The following is a 20,553-nucleotide window of genomic DNA, read 5'->3' on the forward strand; positions in this document are numbered from 1 at the left end:
TTCACAGTTTTATTTGGACAAAGAATTGCGCTGGTTTTGACATGAGGTTACCGACGTGCATTTTTTTCTGAGCTAAAACGATTTATGATAAACAAGTGTCTGGAGAAAGTCCATCTTAGGGAAGGAATGATGAAACAAGCTAAGCCCAGTCAGGTAGACTGCTGTAGATCTGCTCTGTTTACTGTTTCTGCTGATTGCGCAACAGCATTTGGATTCAGTTTCATATTCAACAGAACCACAGCATATAAACTGAGACCTAAAGTAATGAGTTTGTAAGAAATAGCACTGAGGGCAATTTTCAGGTCTATCCCAGGGGCGGGACAGCTATGATAACATGAATGTAACTTTAAGCATTTTTCTGGACCGCAGTGTAATTACTGAACGGGACTGCAATAACTGTTTCACTCTCCAGAGTCAAATTAACGGGCCCTAGAAGGTGTGAGATGCTCTTTCACCTCAGAGGAAATTATACACAATGCAGCCACTCATCTCATTCTCACACACAACACACACACACACACATTTAGTCACAGTGTGTTTCATTGGCTGTATAACACACACATCTCCAAGTCTCTTCTATATTGGTTTATTTACCTTTTTGACTGTTTGTTTAATATTTTGTCCAAAGAATTTCTCACCTTCACAGTGTAATTCAATCATCTTTTCTGTGAGGAACAAATGCCCTGTCCTTGTCTTTCTCATATCTGTGTCCTACGTCTTTAATAGTTTCTCAATGTTCTCATCCATCCATTCTTATGTGTGACAATGACCATAGGTGTGTTGCCCAAGAATTCAATTTAATTTAATTTCCATTAAACATATTGGAAGTTATTTATGTATGAGGGATGAGCATGTGGTTCATCTCAATGGACATCCACTTCATCTTTGCTGAACAGCTTCAACTTATGAGGATGATACAGATATACAATCAAATCTGCCGTTTAATACAATAACACCTAAACATAATTTAGTCCATTGTATTTCTTTTGTTTTAAGAGATTTCAAAGATATGCAACACACTCTGTCAATACATTTTTTATTTTCATTTTTAAAAATCGGTCAGTTGTGTTTCTTTTATCCTAACATAATGATGATGACAAAGATATGCAACACACTGTCAGCTCATTTTTCAAAAACGCCCAGAAAGCGCTTCCTTTGATCTGACAAATATTAACCGCAGCTTTCACTTGTGCTTCACTCTCATTGTTTCTGAAATTTCGTTCACGATTTGTTGACAACAGTAATTTTTAAATTAACTCTTGATGGTTGGATGCCAGTAATAAAAACCCTGCAGGGGGTCGACGGCAGAAATGAACAATTGTGCGTCGAGCTAACCATCAAACGCGAGTTTGGAAATCAATGTCCCAGCAGCGCTTCTCACAAGGCTCTCAGAAACTCCCACCGCTAAGACAGAACTACAGATTTGTTCACAACAGTGATAATTAGAGGTGGGAGGGCCCCCGCGCATGTGTGTGTGTGTGTGTGTGTCAGGAAAGATGGTTGCCGCTGTTGACATGATTGTTTGTGTAAGTGGCCTTGAAAAGCTGGCAGGGAGTTTGTGGAAGACGGATATGGCTGCTTGGTGGTAGTCTGACAGAAACACAAATCATTTACTGAGAGCGTTTCTTCACAAAGACGAAGGGCTGGAGAGAATTAACTAAATTATAAAGGTTCTTATGTAGCAACTGGTAAAGTAGAGCATGGACGTTTGCACGCTTTGGTTTTTCTACAGATGTGTTAATTTAGCCATTTTCAGACATAACTCCAGAATATTTCTGGGAAATGGGGTCTGGATATATATCCTTACTATTTTCCTATATGAAGTACGCAGCAGGAGATTGACTGCCTCGGCCATGTGCCTTCTCACATACATCCCTGTGGAAAATTTGGTGCATGTCTCAAGGGGATTCACATGTTTGCTGCTTTGCTAACTTGGTTCACCTTTCCAAGGTCATTGTGTATGTGTTTGTCTGGATGTGGGTGTTGGTGTGTGTGTAGCATGTAGCAAGTCAGGAATAATGCACAATAAAAGGATATTTGATCCCACCATTAAAATGTTGTTGTTGTTATTGTTGTCATTGTCGTGTGTGTGTTTGTGTGTGTGTGTGTGTGTGTGTGTGTGTTTGTGTGTGTGTATATGTGTATGTATATATGTGTGTGTGTGTGTGTATGTGTGTGTGTGTGTGTGTGTGTTTAACATAGAAGCTTCATAAACTCACTATTTGGAGCACTGACATTAATCCAAACCACATGTGAGTAAAAGATGGGGACACACAAACCGGAAAGCAACCCTCAGACAAATAAATGAAACTCTCAAGTATTGAAGAGCAATTTAGACCTGCTGTTATTATCTGAATTCACATTGTGTTGGTAATATCAGTATAATTATTCTCATAAGTGATTATTCATGTTCCAGGGTACAGTATCAATCTCTCAATGTGTCATGTGTCTGTACCTTGCTAACAAAGCTCCAGCTGCAGCTGTTAAATGTCACCATTGTTGACTGTAAGGGCTCTGAATTATGTTTCGTCTCATTTTCATTTTCTTTGCTTTCACAGACTTTATGGCTTTGGTCTGTGGGCCAATGTACACAGACTTTATAGGTGGAAAATAAATGAGAAAAAACCATTTTTGACGGCTCAGAGTTGTACTGTATATAAAGACTCGTCCCAGTAGAAAAGATAAAAAACTGCATCCTGATTTGTGAACTTCCACAAAGAGGCCAGAGGAAGAAAAACCCTCCTCTGCAGCCTCTTTCAGACAACACTCATGCCAGATCCCTCTCTGTCATGTCCAACTTTTTTTTATCCAGGTCGTTTCAATACCAAAGTTCATGGCTCATACTCTTAACCCTGCTTGGAAGCAGCTTTTATGATCCGTACAAGCTGGACTTGTCAGAGAGTCGCCAAAACATGCTCCAAATGTTTATTTATGACATTTCAGAAAGAAATTATTTTCATTTAAAATAATTCTTATATATGCAGGCAGTAGCCCGACACTCCTGGTCTGTACTGGCGACATCAATAACTGTAACTTACAATATTTACTTTATGTATTGTACAATTCATACCAGATTGATATGGAATTCCTCTTAGTCTGGGTATTAGAAAGCCTTTGTTCTCACTTCTTTGATGTGTTTTATGTAAACTGCAGCAGACAACTGGTTTGTCTGTGAGGTTGCGTTCTCCTATAACAATATATATGATTCAGTGTAGGCCTCATTAAATCAGACAGATGGATGGAAACAAATATGCGCGGGGCAGATTGCAAGGTGGATGGTCTTTAAAAGTATTTCTGTTCTCATGGTTTCAGATTCTCAACGTCACTTCTCTTCCATTGAATTTCCTGAGTGCATAAGGAACCAAGGGCAGGTTGTGAAACAGCAGAGAGGAGCTGGAAATGGGATTAGTGTGATATGAGATCATGTTTAGTTTGGACGCTGCAATTCTGGTACTTTTTCTGGCCTTGTTGTCTCTTGGCTCAGCTTTGAATAAGGATTGGCAAAGCATGAAGAAGAAATGCTACTCCCCTTTTTCATTTGTTTATGGTGTTGTTCTGGCCAAGCTATTCTGTTTAAGACTCACTAACGAGTCATGAATCCGCAGGAACAAATTGTAGACCCTCTCCTCTGATCTGCAATCAAAGCTAGATTAAAAGGCAAATCTAATTACAACAGTCATGCATCATTCTGTCTTTAACACATTACCACATTTTTTTAATCATTACTGATGCTAAACATGGATACATAATATGGTTAAAGGCTCATTCATCTATTCATGCTCACTGTACATGCAAATGGAAGAAGCCGTCTTTACATACTCTGCATATATTTTGTCCGTATTTGCGTAGGTCCTCTGAAAGCTTACGGATACAGACAAAACAGACAAATCGGAGCAGTACCTTTGGCGATCAGAGGGGGCAGTGTAGCGCAAGTGAGACGATCATTGAATACGAGGATAACATTTCCAAAATGGTACATTGACACGTACATTCTCACGTCTTCCTCCAACGTGAACATGTTTGTAGTTGTCAGAAATGCTTGACTCTGCGCAACCCTCTAGTGGAATTATTGCTTAACAACCATGCCACAAAAAGGACGCTTTCTCGAAGTTAAGTTAGTAAAGTAAAAGTCATGAAATGTGAAATGAGCAACACAGCTACCCCTCGCAATGACGACAATCCAATCTATTCGGGAGTATTGCTTACATGTAAATGCCGTTCAGATGTACTCTGGGTAATTTCTCATTCTGCTTCTGGAACACTTAATTGTTTGAGGATGAACAATATTAGTTGACGGCATTAGGCATCAGACCTCCCTGTCTGTCGCATCTGGACAGCGTGCTCAGGCACTGAGTCACACTGCAGCCCGACAGAGGAGTCTCTATAGCGATCGACCTCATGAAGAAAAATGTACTCTGTGGTTCTGGAGATGAGGCAAGTACAGTATCATCAGTTTCATCTTCAGATAATGGTGTAATTGTTTCTTTCTTCTCATGGTTAGTCACATCCCCCATGTTCTTTTCTCTCCCTCTCTCTGGCTGTCACGTGGCGCTGAGAGCTCCACATGGGAACAGATTAAACCCACCAATTCGCAGATCAACCAGTTGGGACGTGGGTGATAATCCTGAAAGGAATGGAGATGAAGGGCAGCGCAGTGTGTGAAATGTGGGTAAAGTTTAAAGTTGAGGGTGTTTCAGTTTCTCTCGGGGCCTCCTACTGTCCCCCGAGTGTGTGTGTCCTTTGTGTGTCATACGTACCTAATATCCAGGGTTCGCTGTGGTTATTCAGGACTTGAAAACTGGAGGAATGTGTTATTGTGTGGAGGGAAGGCCCCGCGTCCTGTGCTGTGCTGTGTGTTTTCCTCTCATTCAAACATGCCTGGCGATGGATAGTATTGGAACTCATAACCTCTGCAATATTAGCACATGAAAGGTAGAGAGTCTGCAGGGGGCCTATTTTAACTGCTCATAGGGGCCCCTCTATTAGCCTTCCATTCATTCCCAAACAGACACACACATGCAACTGTTATTACACAATGCATGTTGGTCACTTTCAACATCCGTCGCAGGAACAAACTCTTCAGAGACGTTCAGCTGAGTAATTTTGTCATAATTGTGATTAATGTTCTGGCGGGTCACTGGCAGTGTTGAGGCAATTAACGACACTCGCGGCCCCCCTCTACACAATCAACAAGTAATTTACAAATCTTTACATGGGACTTTTCAGTGTATGAGTGTGCACTCGTGGAAATGTGCTACGGGTCATCTGATACCAGAACAGCTACAAGTCTGCTAATGTTTCCCTTGGGGAGCATGATTTTGGTGCAGCCGATGCCCCAGGGCAGTGGCCTGCTCTGGGACAAGGGGGGTAAATAACAACAGAAGGGGGGAGCAGGAGGGAAATGTGGTTGAGAAAGAGCGGGAGCTGTGGATTCACACTCTCCAGATGCAGACACGTCGATCTCTCAGATATTTTAAGTGTTGGTGAAGGAACTTTCTGGATCAGAATCACAGTCGCAGTTAAGTTGGTTTATCTTCTGAGGGCTGGAGGTTGGGTAATGTTTACATAGCTGTTTTCACACATACATACTGAACTCCAGGTAATCTCCTGAAATAATCCTGAGGGGCTGTATGTGAGATCAAACATCAGAGTTAGTGGCTGCAGATTATCTCCCAGCACCATAGTAAAAACTCTGAAGACTGTCGGAGTGAGAGCATGTGAAAATACAGCAGGAAATTATCCAGAGGATTCACCCGCAAGCGAGCGGGGGCATTGATGGCCTCTCTAACACACGACGTGAGCAAAACTGAAAAAGTAAACCCGAGACAAAAAGAAGGTACCATGCACATAGATGATTTAGAGGAATATGTCACCCTGGAAAGACCATGACGTTAGAGAGCTTTGGTGATAAACAAAAACATGTGATCTCCGAAACAAAATTTATACGTTACAAGCGCCCTCCTGCAAACTCCACCACCCCTCGTCTGAACAATCCGGAGATTTTTCTGATGTTGTGAATGCTTCTGCCCAGAGGATCTCCTGCTGTGTTATTCATACATGAAAAGCAACGTCTGGAGAACACTTGTGGGGATGTTTTATGGCGTTCATGTCGGAAAACGTATAGTATGGCATCACATATCGGGGAAAGGAGAGCTTTGCAGACAGCAATAAACATTGGTTAAATATCCCATTATTATCATTTTGTTATCTCTCAGGCTAAGGTTTCTTTAGATCTCAATCTTTGTTGAAACAACCCTTCAAACAGGAAAGAAACCCAAAGATCAATCAATGCCACATGACAGCTGAGTGTCTGCTCTGCAGTAGCTGACCTGGTGCTCATATGCTAATTGTTGAGGGGGTTAAACAGCAAATGTCATGTTTCCTTTTGGGGGGATCAAATGTTTTCATGCAGAACTAGTACCAGGTCTCGTATTAATAGGCTCTGGAAATGCTTAAGAACTGGAGAGATGATTTGCGAACATCCTGCAGAGCAACACCACTACATCATTTCAATCCAATGTTTTGCATCATGTGACTTTGGGGTGAAAGAAGTTTACATCAGGCAAACCAGAATAGCAGAAACGAATATAATCAGACGTCCAGTGAACCACAAATCACTGAATAAAAACCAGATCTGTGTGCAGTCACATCCTCGTCCTGCCAGTTCAAACAATTCCCATGTTTCAGATCACAGCTGCACAACAACTGGCCTGATACTTTTCATTTCCTTCCTACTGATTGCTGTCGTGTTGTGCAATTTTACTCCTCCGTGGTCAATCTCCGGTGACGAGTAGGCTCCTGCGTTTCGACCACCGTACACGCTCCGCAGGGCAGTGCTTGTGATGCCTCGTCTTTTAGGGTGGTGACATTTTAAGGGCCCTGAAATTGCAGTGTGCAGCTGCCAGAGTGGCTAAAGGTAGGCTACAGCAAAGTTAATGGTCATGGAGTAGAGTGGAGAAGTGATGTCAGACACGCACACACATATACATACACATATTAAAAGTGACCCCAGTTTAACTTTACCACCTTGTAGCTTTTATTAAAAACTGGTCTGACCGGAGAGAGCTATATTCACTGGGACTTTCTTGAAGTGGCTTTCGTTGACCCCTGTTACCCTCTCATGCACACTCACTTGCACACAAACACACATGAATGTTCAATTTTTATATTTTCATGATGAATAACCACTAAGTGGAATTTCACTGGCTGCACATCTGGGAGCCCTTACACTCCTCAAGATGGAGGGACCATGCAGTGCAAGTGAAACGAGCACATTCGCTCCTCTCGCCGCTCACTTACGTGTCATTCTTTTTGCATTTCACACGACAAATCTTTGGTCATCTGTCAAGGTGTCAGTTTTTTTCGGTGACATTGCGGCTGAACCCTAAACCCCAGCTGAGTTTTGAAGGCAATGCCGAATATGAATTTCATATGTTTGGTCCTGTTCATACATTCCTCAGCCTTTCAGCAAACCAGTGCAGTAACGACTGTACAGCTCATGGCGCTGACAAACCTTCAGGTTTCATTATTTGTATCCACAGTATTCTAAAATCTAGCCTTGTAACCCTGACTTTAATTAACTTTTTGACTAAAGTCTCGCTTCACAATGTAGCTTTTTCCCGGATTTTCCGTGAATCAGAGGAAGATGACTTGTCTCTCAGGTTTGGTGATGAAGGTGTGAAACACGCTGGTGTGAACAGATCTGGGATATGTTTATTTAGGCGTAGTGCCCAGTTGGCCTCAAGCACCGACATGGCACTGAGGAAGATCAGTAATGTAAATCTGCCAATAAGACATTTAATCATGTTTTCAGTTTCACTTCAGTAAACCCAGTGTGCAGACGTATTAGTGCTTTAAAACACCTAATTTACTCTGTAAAGCCTCCTGATTAAAGGAGACTTCTTTATATGTTTGCATTCACTGTTTTTTGTCTCTCACGCACATCACGTTTTACATAAAGGACTTGGCTTTACTAGCTTCTCAAAGATTTTGTGCATTTTTTCTAGTGGTTTCTACTGGCAGGTATATGTAACGTGCACATAAATTATCAAGTTAAACTTTTTACATGGCCTTTTATTACACATCAGGCTTCATAGGTTTGGTGACGCCACCTGCATTAAGTAGTGTGTGTTGGCAGTGATCCCAAGAAAACACTGCTTTTGATTAGTTGAAACCACACATAAGTCAGTGATGATTAGTGTGTAGTAACATCATATTTTATTATTTTTATTATTATACATAGCATTATTATATATAAGATAGAATGCAAATGACATGTGAGCTATTTGTCGTATAAAGTTTAATGCAAATCTTGTCAGTGAACCATTATCTTAAATGCTTTATAGTGGTAGAGATGTGAAGCTTAATCTTAACATTGCAGAGGAGGAAAGTATGTATTGCTACTTGCAGATTCCGGCAGACAGACACATTTCACACAGTCGAACACAATCAGGTCAGGCAGTGATTATACAGTATGTGATCAATTTCCATTCCAAATTGAGACAAATCAATGGCTCTATCTCCTCCTGTCTCGGATTTTTATCACGTTTAAACTGGACTTCAAAGCTGGACAGCAAATGTCGCAAAACCAGTTGCGTGCTGCCACTCAGCGCCGTTTATCTCCCCCCCTTATGTTTCTATCAGCGAGCCACATATACTACCGTGCTCCGCCCCACATAATGCCCTCAGAGGGAAGTTAAAAGTTCATCCCTTTTCAGCCCTAATGTTTTCCTAATGGCCGCTTGTTGAGTTAATAGTTAAATCACAGGCAGGATCATTGTCCTTGCCTTTGGTTTGCCCTTGTGAGTAAAGCTAAACACATGTTCTCACATCAAAGCTTCAGATTTACCCTCTGACCCACTGGTACAGTAAGATTCCTCCAGCTGTGTGTGTTGGCTCTGGAAAAGCCTGCGTTACACTGACTAAAAACATGAGGGAGTCCCAAAGCCGAATAAACGTGTATACATATATTTATATTTATGAAAATACTCATAACATACATCATATATTAAAAGAGTAGCTATAACATTTTAAAGATTTCCTTTTTTTTTACTGACAAGTTTTACTTCGACTGTTTATGGCTCGATTGTGAGAGTACAATTCCTTCATTTAAAAATGTTGCACTGAATATATAAATGCATAAAAGAGTACAAAAATAAAACATTTGTATCATATTCATTTCACATATGAGGGGGAGATTTGGACGAATGGATGAACATATTTCCCTAAATGCAGCTGCACATTCATTGATAAAAAAAAATGAGAAAGGAACGGGAAAGAGCAAGATAGACATAAAAAATAAAGACTGAAGACAGAATTGAATGATCAGACTGAGTGAGTAATAGTCATTTTTTGTTGTTAAAACATTAATACATCCTATATAAAGTGCATTGCTATCTGCATGACAGTATTGGGTAGTCACATCTAGGTACATGGGTTTGTAATCAGTACTGGTGCTACTTTGTCTGCTGTAGAAAAACACGGCCTTGAGTTTTAACTATTGAATCTGTAACTATTTTCAAAATTTCTGTACACCCTTCTTTCAAATGGACATTCATACTAAGAGGTTATTTCAAACAGAGTACATCTTTTGATGATTGGTTGACTGACACTGATTTAGGATTCCACCATATTTTAGATTTATTGGCTCCTACATTAAACATACTTGGGATCCAGCTGCTCACCGGCTCGGGAAATGCTCGGGCCCTTTTTGGCATCCTAATTTCCACCACAAAAACATTGTAATTACCATTTTTACTAGGATCTTGAATACGTTGTGTATAATCATTCTGGGGGTAGCTGGCCCCCGCTGAAATATCATGCTCCCAATTAACTAAACATGAAATATGACTCTGCCGCTGTGTTCCTCGGTTTTTAGATGAGAATCCAAACATTACATTTTAAAATCAGAGGCAATCAAAATTACTGGAGCTCATGTTTAGGTTAGGTTTAGTTAAGATAAATCTGTTTTCTCCTGGCTCAGCAGGCTCCAGTTCTTTTGCTACTTGCAAGTTAGACATTTGCCTCGTGTTTGGTGGTGAGAAAAACCCTTTGACTCAGACCCAACCCTGAGGTATAGGTCCTTTACCCTAAATGACAGAAAAGGCCAGAGGAACGAGAGATATCTCCAAAAATAGCTCTTTACTGTTGAAGTCCATTAACAAGAAAGTATATACATTATATTGAGAAAAACATACACTCACAGATATAATTGCACTTCACACTAATAACATCTATGACCTCTATAAAGTGGTGAAAGTGGTGATGGCGACAGACGGTGGTGGAGGCTGGTGGATCGGTGTTCACGGTGAAGGGGTCGTAGATTCGTTCCATGCAAATGGCCGCGTCAGCCCGGCGGCCGGGATAAGTGCTGTTCAACATACCAGATGATCTCAGGAGGGTCCCAATCCTCAGTGGTGACTCAGGAGGATCTCTGCGGGATTTTTATTTCAGTTGGCCTGCTTGTTTTTCCTCATCCTGGAAAGAAGAGAAAAATGTGTTATGAGTTTGATCGTAATGCAAAATGGATGTGAAGACAACACCGTCAAAACATATTCGGGGCTGACTATAACACAGTTGGTTGCTTTCTGTCTAATTCATTAAAAACAAGAAGAACAGATTATAAAACAAATAAGTTTGGCAGGGTGACAAAAATAAGGTTTTGCATCATATCCACTTGGACAAACTCTTGCTGTTAACCTGTAACTAATAAACACCAAGTGAAAATTAATGAGTATTTGTTCAGCCATGACTGGAGGCCAAGGTTATAAAGGGAAATGGCCAAAAGTCTGACTTTAAATACATTTCTTGTCAAATGAAAGCAGCTGCTTAACGTTTACAAAGCAATTTTCCGACCTATAATTATTGCTGATTTTGGTGCTTGGTTGATTTTATTCTATATTCACATTTAGAATATGATTCAGTCCTCCTTTAGTTAGCAAGCCATTACCAGCTCCTGTATTTTTGTTCAATTAGTGGCTGCTTTTAGTTTTGTTTTCGGAAACTTCTAAAGATGTAATTTTACGGAGTGCTCATTTGCAGCGGCTGCACAGGGATGTGCACACGTTTGCAACCCAAACGCTTGATCGTGGGTGGCCACTCGAAATGTTTACTCTGGTTTAAATGCTGAGTCCCATTTCACCTGATTTGAAAAAAAAAGAGTAATCACGGTTTTGTTTACTAGACTTAAGTGCAGCGTTACAATCGTGTGCGTTTTTACACATTGTAAATACATTTGTCCCTAATTGGAACCACATAAGGCCTGATCCATTGTGAATGAGCGCCATCGACTCTCTGCATGAGCTGTTTTGTTATGCAGGGGACTGTTCACACCTCGACAAGTCAACGCTCCACAATCAGACTCAAGACAGACAGTCTGACCGCAGGACTGTGGGAGGATCAGTCTGCAGGCGTTGAGAGTGCACGTCAGGAGCTGGAGTGCAGAGGACTGATGAGCATTCTGCCTTTTTTAACTAATCTTTATCTGCCTCCAGATCACAGGACACAGTTTGTTTATCTGCCCGATGAGGGGGGCAGTATATGACTGCACCGACTTAAGAATGGAAGCTGATCACTTCCATAAACTTCACGGTGCCATAGGGTTTTTAAGAAAAGTGCCTCGATCTTCAGGGCAGGATAGCATTCCTATGGACTTTTGGATGTTTAGCTGCTTTAACGTCCATGAGTAGAGGAGGAAGGTATTTGTACAAAGTTGCACAATGGCACTCTTGTGTCATATTAAAACAAATCCAAGTGAAGCACAAGTGTATATTCAGTAAAACGGCATTTTCAGACATGGGTATAGTACTTACAGTGATGAAATAAGATTACACTGAGAACATATTAAATGGTGTATCATCCCACATCAAACCCACAGTTTGTGTGCGAAAGTGGAATCTGCCTCTACTCCCACTCGATCATGTATCAGCATGTAACCAGTTGGGCCTACGATATAAGTTGGGCAATCATGAGCTGTCACTCTAACAATGGTCCATTGATAGATGCCCACATGCGCATATGCACTTTTTGTGTCCCTGCAACGCTTTACTTTAAATGTCTATAGAGTGGAAGTGACCTTGAAGGGCTTCAGACGAGTTGTCTGAGACAACAGGAGCATTTGCTGCTGCGAGCACACAATCCACACAATCTGATTTCAATGCGCACTCACTTGTTGATAGCGTTCCTCATGTACTGCTTCAGCCACCGGACCTCTGGGTTCACACACACCTCTTTGTTTGACTTCAGCTTGGCACTGATCAGAAAAAAAGAGAAGATTCCCACATTATAGCAGAGCTGAAGATAAAAGGGTGAATTACTCACCATGACACTATGTCGACACGCTGTTATCAATGAGCCTGAATTAACACCAGCCCGCCACATCGACACATATGGGGAGCTTTTTCACAGGAGTGTATCAGAGTTTGATAATGACCAACGACTCTTCCCCGTGTTTGTGAAGCTGTTGCATTTATTCACGTATAACATGTGTGCATTCAGGTGCTGTCTCTCAAAGATCAGCCCTGATTGAGCGACCTAATGAATGTGCACTAAAAATGTGAATAGATGAAGGCTGAGGAGTCCATCCATCAACCTACGGCTGCAGGCTACATTCTAAATCGAGCGTACCCCGGTGGTTATTAACAGGAAGGGTTAAGACTGGATCATATGTCTCCATGTTGGCGCTGCTTTTCACAAAAATCTGTTTAACTTTTCCCTCTTTTCCGCTCCATTGTGATCAACCACAGTATATGGCTGTGTCCCTTCTGTAAATTCAGCCAGAACCGGCCAAAACAATGAATGGGATCAGACCGAAAGTTTGTAAGCACAATATGCAGAGGAAACACTGTGTGACAAGCAGATGAGAAGCACACCCAATTAGAACCCACAACTCTGCTTTCATGCTGGAAACAAAACTGCATCCAATTTCCACCTTCCATAGACGGAGCACTTCCTGTGGATGTGACAGTAAAAATCTCCTGCTTTCTCTGGATGTGTATGAGGCCGAGGGAGAGAGGGGCGTGTGTGTGTACACACACATTCACAACTCCTTTCTCTAACCTGTCACCTCTCGGAGATTGATGGTGAGAAATGTCCAACGAGGAGGGACCCTGTCTGATTTCTAAGTGCCGGGATAGAAAGCGTGCACCTCTGCGTGTCAGTGTGAGCGCCACACATTGATATCAGTATGAAAAAAGATACTCACATGACTTGGAAGGGGCAGTTGGGCGTGTTGATGAACCTGAGCTCTCGGATGTAGCCCCGTGGAAGGTTGTTAACTGTCGAGCGGCAATAGCATCTCTCCACCAGGCTGATGGGCTTTGCTAAGAAACAAAAAAAACATTTAAGTATCAGTTACACAAAGAAATATTTAAAGCAAAGCATGTTTCATAATGATTAAAATAAATAATAGATTATATGAAGGTAATAATCTCCAGTGGTAACTGAGATACTACATGATATAGGATAAGAGTAAGATTGATCATTATTATTATTTCAACAATCAAATTAGGTAAAAATGTAATGATATAGCAAGCAGATAAATCCATATTTCATATTATCTTTGAAATTGCATGCAGAGCCACAACAATTCTACAGAAATGTGTCCATACGTCCAAACAGCCCGCACACTGCACAGCTGTCCGATTTAAACCCTCATCTTGGGTCTGCTCATGGCTGGAGCCATTTTTTAACTTTCTTTCCTTATTTTTTCCTCATCCTAGTCTGGGGTTAAGGATTTTGAGCCTACTACAGATTGTTGGGCCCTATATCAGAGAAATTTTAATTTCAGATTTTGAGTGAACCCCCCCAAGTAATTACTGATTTCTTTCTTTCTTTCTCCAAACTCAAGCAGAAACCTTTTCTTATATTTATATCAGCATTTTGTAGATCCCACAAACACTAAAATTCTTTCAGTCATATACACAACTGTGTGGTCCTTAAAACGTTATGATGGATGTTCAAAGTTTCCATTACAACCTCAGCTTGCAGGTTTGTACACAGTTGAGTAATGTGGAAAAATAAATAGGATTATGTTTTCTTTTCTTTACTCTCTATTTGAGAAAACCCACAGTTTACAACGGAGGAAAATCAAACGTGAAATTAAAAAGCTATACTACATTTTGGGAGGAGGTCAATCGGGACAAGAATGTCCTTCGTAGAAAGTGTCTGAAAGTGAAGCTAATGGAGGGCAGGAGGTCTCACTAACAGATGGTCAGAGGTAGATTAACCGCGATGCTAATTATTTATTTTACACCTGGCCTCAAGCTATTACCACAATAAAAGCAGCGACACCTTCAAATTGTGTGATTGGTGACGCCGTGAAGACTACACGGCTCTTTGTCTTATTGCTGCCTCATTTGCGCGTAATGAAAACAAAGAGCAGAACAAATACACACGTTGATCATTGAAGAAGCGGAATTTCATTACAAGCAAGCAAGAAAACACATGTGCAGCCAGTTGTTTATGTTTTTCGCCCTATGAAGAACAAGCTAACACACATTAATCTAATGTGGTAATGATAATGAAAAAAAAATGAATTAAAAGACAGAAGAAGAATGTTCAATTTAAATGTAAAAGTATTTTGATTGCATGTAAATATAAATTAGGCTTTTCAGAGTTTTCCAGAAACTTTGATTTAGATTTTTTAAATAGGATAATATGAAGCATATTATATTATTGACAAAAGTCCATTATGGTTTTAATTAAGTACATAAAGTCAACAGTTGTGAAATGGAAAGCAGATCTAACGTTCCTTTCTAGTAGTGCATTTTTACGCAAACTTTAATGACATTTTTGCCACATGAATAGAAATGAATCTTTCCAAGGAAACAATCAAAATGGTATTTTATAAGTTACATTTAATTCTGGTTATTGTTCATCGACAGCTGCAGATAAAAGTCTTAATAAAGCGGATCGGACAAGGGAAAGAGCAAAAACACGTCCATACCTTGAGCTAGAGGCGCATATGTCACCACAGTGAGCGCAGCCACGAGTGCCAACACTTTGATATCCATTCTGCGTTAATGCCACTGAGGGTTGGTCCTGCTCTCAGTAAAGTCCAGAGGAGATGTGACTGATGGGACCCCGGTGCAGGAGAGTTAAATTAAACTCCACTGTCAAACCACCCAGGAAAACACAGCCACTTCTGGTGCTGGATGACAAAATAAAAGCCCAAAAGGCATGTATCTGATTCTCATGAATGGATAAAGTGTAAAAAGATGCAACCAAACAAAACGGATGTTTTAAGTACAAAGTGTGTAGTTCACAAAATCTATCAGCGATTGTTGACTTTGTTTCCACAGCGTTTGTTTTGTGGATGCTCTTATTTTGTAACACAACTATCTTGTTTCCTGCTTCATTGGGGTGATTCTGACGGGCTTGACTACGCAGCCAAATTACGCACAGCGCTTAATAGAAATGCATCAAACCATCAATTTCACAAACATAAACACATACACAAGGAGAGAGAGCGTTAACCAAATGTGCCTTTATCTGCTTATGTCCCCACAATCTGCCTAAACAGATTTAGGACTCCACAACACAAGAAATAGCCTACTGATACAATACATGGACTACTTCACAAGAAACCGATTTAATTTCATTTTTTTTATTGCGCTTCTTTATTATTTGATTCAACCTAATAAGAAACACATAATTTTCCCGACAGGCAAACAATGGACACAGTTTCCTCGGCTCTACATGTTCCTCCTGGCTGATTCTGAGGCTATGAAAAGAAACAGGAGACCTTTTAGTGCATGTGTTTGTTTTTAGTCACGGTTTGTCTTCTCGGGGGCTTCATTGGCCAAAATTAATTAAAAGCCAAAAGTGTGACTGGAGATCACTCACACGAGCATCAAGTGTTCAGTTATATGATGGTTCTAGTTAATAGACAGTGGAGATACAGACACAACACACACACACACACACACACACACATCACACACACCAGAACACATCGCACACCTCACAACTCGTAACTTCATGGAAAGGAGTACAGCTTTTCTCAGTTTCAGTGAATCACAATACAATTGCCTTTATACAGCCTGCTGAGCATTTCTAATGTGTGTGTGCGTGTGTGTGTGTGAGAGAGAGAGAGTGTGCACCCTCAGTGTTGTGTTTGAGGTATTATTAGCGTATTTAACAGAATGCAGATGTGAAGTCAGTTTCCAGACATTTGGCTTTCATCTTCCAGAGCGAACACCCCAGTGTACGTGTTTGAGTGTTATATGAGTAAATGTGTCATTTCAGTGTGTGTGTGCATGTCAGAAGTTTATCCTAAACCATAAACAATCCTTGTTTTTAGCTCTGATCACACGCTTTACTGCTTTGTTACCTGAAATATTTACGGTATAAATATTTGTTTTCGCCAAATACCCACAAGTGGACTGAATGCAGTTCCACAGTATTAATCTCCATGCATATAAATACATTTACATTTCAAAACAGTTTCTGTCCACATGATAATTTTAGCTCTGCATCCGTAATAATCCCCCGTCCATGTTACACAGCTTCAAGTTCACGCAGGGGCATGTTTGTGCCAATGTAAACAGGAGGCTGATTGTCCACTCTGCAGTTGGCTGCTTCGTTACCGAAATGACTAAAACCTGACAATAACGGTGCAAAGTAAGACAAAGGATTTGTTTTCTGGATCGACGACAACATGGAACTGGTAATGGCAGCAAGTGTTTACAACGATTTGCCGTCACTGCTGGTCGTGTGTGATAAGAGCCAATCAGGAAGCATATGTGGGTGACAGCGTCATCGTATCCAAAGTGTGGATGTAACGTTGGAATATTCTGAAATCCCTTTACACTGTTGATAACAAGAGTAAAGGGACTTACATTATAGAGTGACGATTTCCGTGGACATAGCCCAGCAATAATGTGCATAAGCCATTGGTTTTGTTTTATTCGTTCTTTTAATTTATTGCAGAAATATTCTCACATCACACAGCTGTGGGAAAGCAAACCACCTGCTGACAGCTCACTTTATCATGAAAATGAGTGAGAAATAGAAAAGGGTACTTCAAGGAGAAAAACAGAGTTTGCTGCTCGAGATTTACTACATCTTGCCACCATCATGAGTAAAGTAGCCAACACATCATTAAACGCACAATACGTCTCCCGTCTCTCGTCCTCATTAATGTTGATTATGAAGTGGTTTCGCAATTAAAACGTATGTGTTAGTCCGTGCCTGTTTATCATTTGGCGTCTGATGTTTTGGCTCCATACTGTGCCGACAGTTTGGATGTCAGTTGTTTTAGATGACGCCATGGAGACCAGATGGAGCAGAGGAGCATCAGCTGACAGCTCAATGGACACATATTGACTTCTCTCACAGACCACAAAGGCTAATGTCGAGTGTGTGTGTGTGTGAGAGACAGAATGAGAAAGAGAAAGGTAGAACAAGCAATGGGGGGAAGAGCGCGGCGTAAAAGCCCATGTATTTGAGTAAGGGTCTCTCAGCTGGGAGTGAGAGGTGACTTCAGAGGATTCACAACAGCTCCTCAACCTGCTCGCTCTCACACAGGATGCCTGGCATGTCAGCACAATACACACCCCACGTCCTCTCTTCTACTCCCTTGCCAAACCTGTGTGAGCCTGCACACAAACAACAAAAGTGTGCGGTCTGCGCAAGCAAAAACCCCCAAATGGAAGTAATTTGTCTTGAACACACACACACATGCACAGACACAAGATATGTGATAGATATAAATGAGGGCCATCCTGCGACATGTCATGGGAGAGAAGTCAGAGCACATCCAAGTATTTCAACATTTCTGCCGCAATCAGTGAGATTTACTTTCGTCTGCTGAGGTGAATGGACTGTAGTGGTGTGGTTGCATAAGCAGAATTGGCAGCACATCTTCTTGCCCAATGGTTTCGTTCTTTGTTGCATTAACAAGTTCCCGTTCTGCATCTTCCCACAATAAAACACTCTTGTTACCAGGAATCTTTCAAATAAAAGTATCACCCGGGGTGTTGTCTTTAAAAACAAAACAATTCTTGTTTTTTCAGTTGGCTTGTGTGTTTCCATGAAGTATTTCCATTGACAGTGGTGGAAGTGATTTCCATGCACAGTATGAGCTACCTGTTTGCTCACACCTGTCTGTAGTATCTGATTTGTGGTGCAGTGTTCTGTGGGCCATCTGTCTGTTTTGGGAGGTCTCGCTCCAGGGGTCCATCTCCTGCTCTCTGCCTGAGCAATTTCTTACTGTACGCTCAAAGAAAAGTGAAAGTGCTTTTTAGACCGCTTGTGTAAATCACTAGTCTGGTTTTCCTCTGAAGCTCTGAAGGCAGGTTTCCTTCACGTTTTCTTCTTTAGCACTCCGAAAATCTTGAAAATGTTTCAGACAAGCCAAAGCCGATCAACCCTTTTTCTGTTTCAATGTTTTCTGTCTGTTTTGCCTTCTTTGCTAATTGGTTTTGAATTTACCTTACGGGCATTGCATGTTAATACAGGTGTGATGACAAAGCAAAAGAAAAGAGCAGATTAAAATGAAAGAGGGAAGAAATTGCACAGATTTCTGATTCAAACAAGAAAAAATGCACCACTCAAATTCATAAGTTTGAGTTAATGGCAATGCTGCCCATTTACTTTGAGTGGAAAGACGTCATGCGTTGCAGAACTGCATTGTTGTTCTGTTGCGTTGCTGTTGAGCACAACGTTGCAGCAACAGAGGCGCCAACCCATCAAATTGTGTTTGAAAAACACTTGAGCAGTGTATCTAAATATCTCAAAAGCTCATATGACTTCATGTTGTTCCAGTTACACAGTTACAGTTACACCCCATTTCCAATCAATCTCCATTCTGTCCACGATGATGATAAACTATGAATCCGTCATATGCCAATAGGCTGTGAAACATTCCTTAACTACTATTCACCTTTAAAGAGGGACCATGTGACCGAGGGGGGCAGTGGTATGGATGGTTGAACATATTATGGTGGAGTCGCCAGTTTTCCTTAGATCAGACTTTGGTTTGAGGAGGTACAGGCAACTGGTCCCAGTGGGGGATCTGCCACTGCGCCATTGAGGCTCTATGGGTCTCGGGGTCTGCTGGCCAAGCCTTTGTCTGGTTTCCTCCACATCCTCCAGAGAATCACGAGCCCTGTGCCTTCACACCGACATATGGACCACCTCAATGGCCTGTCAACTAAGTCTTTAGCCATAGATGTCGAGTCAAAGAAGACACACTGCTTTGGACAATAGCCTTATAATCACTTGTGGGTTTCAAGCTCCTGCAAATAGAGACATTAAAAGACATTCCATGCCTCAGTTTATGTGCTTATTTTATGTGGTCTAATTAAACCTTTAGGTCAAATATCATGGCCCAATTTCTCTCAATTTCCTGGAAAAGGTCTTACCTTTTTTTTATTCTTAGCTGGCACTGTCTCCACAGTTCCCTCGCAGCCATTGCTAATTCTTTCTCTCTAATACCGGAGCTCCGGAAAATGTCCAGACGATTGGGTAAGGCCTTTCTCTGGGTCAGACACGTTCACAACAACAGGACAATGTTGGGATAGTTCAGGTGAGGGGTGGCATCTGGGTAGACGACGCAGGAGGCAGGACATGACGTATCATTTCCACTGCACAAATTAGTATGCTAACAGGTTTGTGAAACACATTAGATCACCATTTTCAACAAAGATTCCTTTTCAGTTGCAGCGCACAAAATCCTGATATTGTGACTTCAGGTACGATACTAGAGCTAATGGCATATTAATACCAAACAGAAGGGTAAGATTTTGTCTTTTGATGATAAAAGAAAAAAGTATTTCCCCAGGAACTAAAGGGATTTTTCATTACACTATAAAGTTGGATGGGAACCAAATGCCAGTTTTTGCTACTTTTATGGTTTCAGCTGTGAGCTTATGCCGGAATCGAGCCACATGAACCCCAGCTGGTGTGGAGCTTGCTGGTAAAGGACGCTGGAAGATCCGCAGGGTTTGACACCTGGCGCTGTCCGGCCACGGGAACAAAAACCCCTCAGCTGGCTTTGTGATGTTGCCCAGGAGGAGCCGAGAAACAGACAACGCATGGTAAAACTGCTGAATCGCCGTTTTGAAGTCGAGACCGAATCATCTACCGTAGCTGTGCAAGCAGGTTATCGTAAATCGAGGGAATGCTGTTGCGTGTTCATCAATTTCTTAGGTTAGGTGTATTAATGAGTTAAAGCGGCTTGTGATACAAGGTTAGAAAAGGTTCGAAAAAGATGAGACTGGAAATTGAACTTTACAGCGTACGTTTACAGAAGTTTCCCAATTCTGCAAAAGCTGGAGGCCGTGAACCTTGCACTTGTATATAGACACGTCCGTCCACATGGCTGTTACTGTGTGGCGACCATATTCATAAACACACGCTAAAAACGATGACAGATACACATACGCAAACACACATTTTCTCACAAGCAAAAATCTCCTGCTGTTTATTTTGTCACTGAAACTTAAAAAAACCACAACACAAACAATATGGCCCCGTGCTTTACTCCCGACCACATGTTTAATCGCTAACAAAGGCACTGACACACAATCCCTTTCTCTGTTTATTCCCCTC

The 20,553-nt window shown here is 41.3% G+C and overlaps 1 protein-coding gene across 1 annotated transcript; it reads right to left on the reverse strand.

Moving 5' to 3' along the window:
* Positions 1 to 8,282: 8,282 nt before the first annotated feature.
* Positions 8,283 to 15,067, reverse strand: cxcl12a (chemokine (C-X-C motif) ligand 12a (stromal cell-derived factor 1)). Its single transcript, XM_062401110.1, has 4 exons — positions 14,945 to 15,067; positions 13,202 to 13,319; positions 12,167 to 12,250; positions 8,283 to 10,476 (listed from the first exon to the last, which is right to left on the reverse strand). Exons 1-4 carry the CDS (start codon positions 15,009 to 15,011, stop codon positions 10,449 to 10,451), a joined length of 297 nt encoding a protein of 98 aa, XP_062257094.1. The 5' UTR covers positions 15,012 to 15,067; the 3' UTR covers positions 8,283 to 10,448.
* Between the last annotated feature and the right edge of the window lie 5,486 nt (positions 15,068 to 20,553).

Source organism: Platichthys flesus, chromosome 12, assembly GCF_949316205.1.
Source record: "Platichthys flesus chromosome 12, fPlaFle2.1, whole genome shotgun sequence".
Lineage (NCBI taxonomy): Eukaryota > Metazoa > Chordata > Actinopteri > Pleuronectiformes > Pleuronectidae > Platichthys > Platichthys flesus.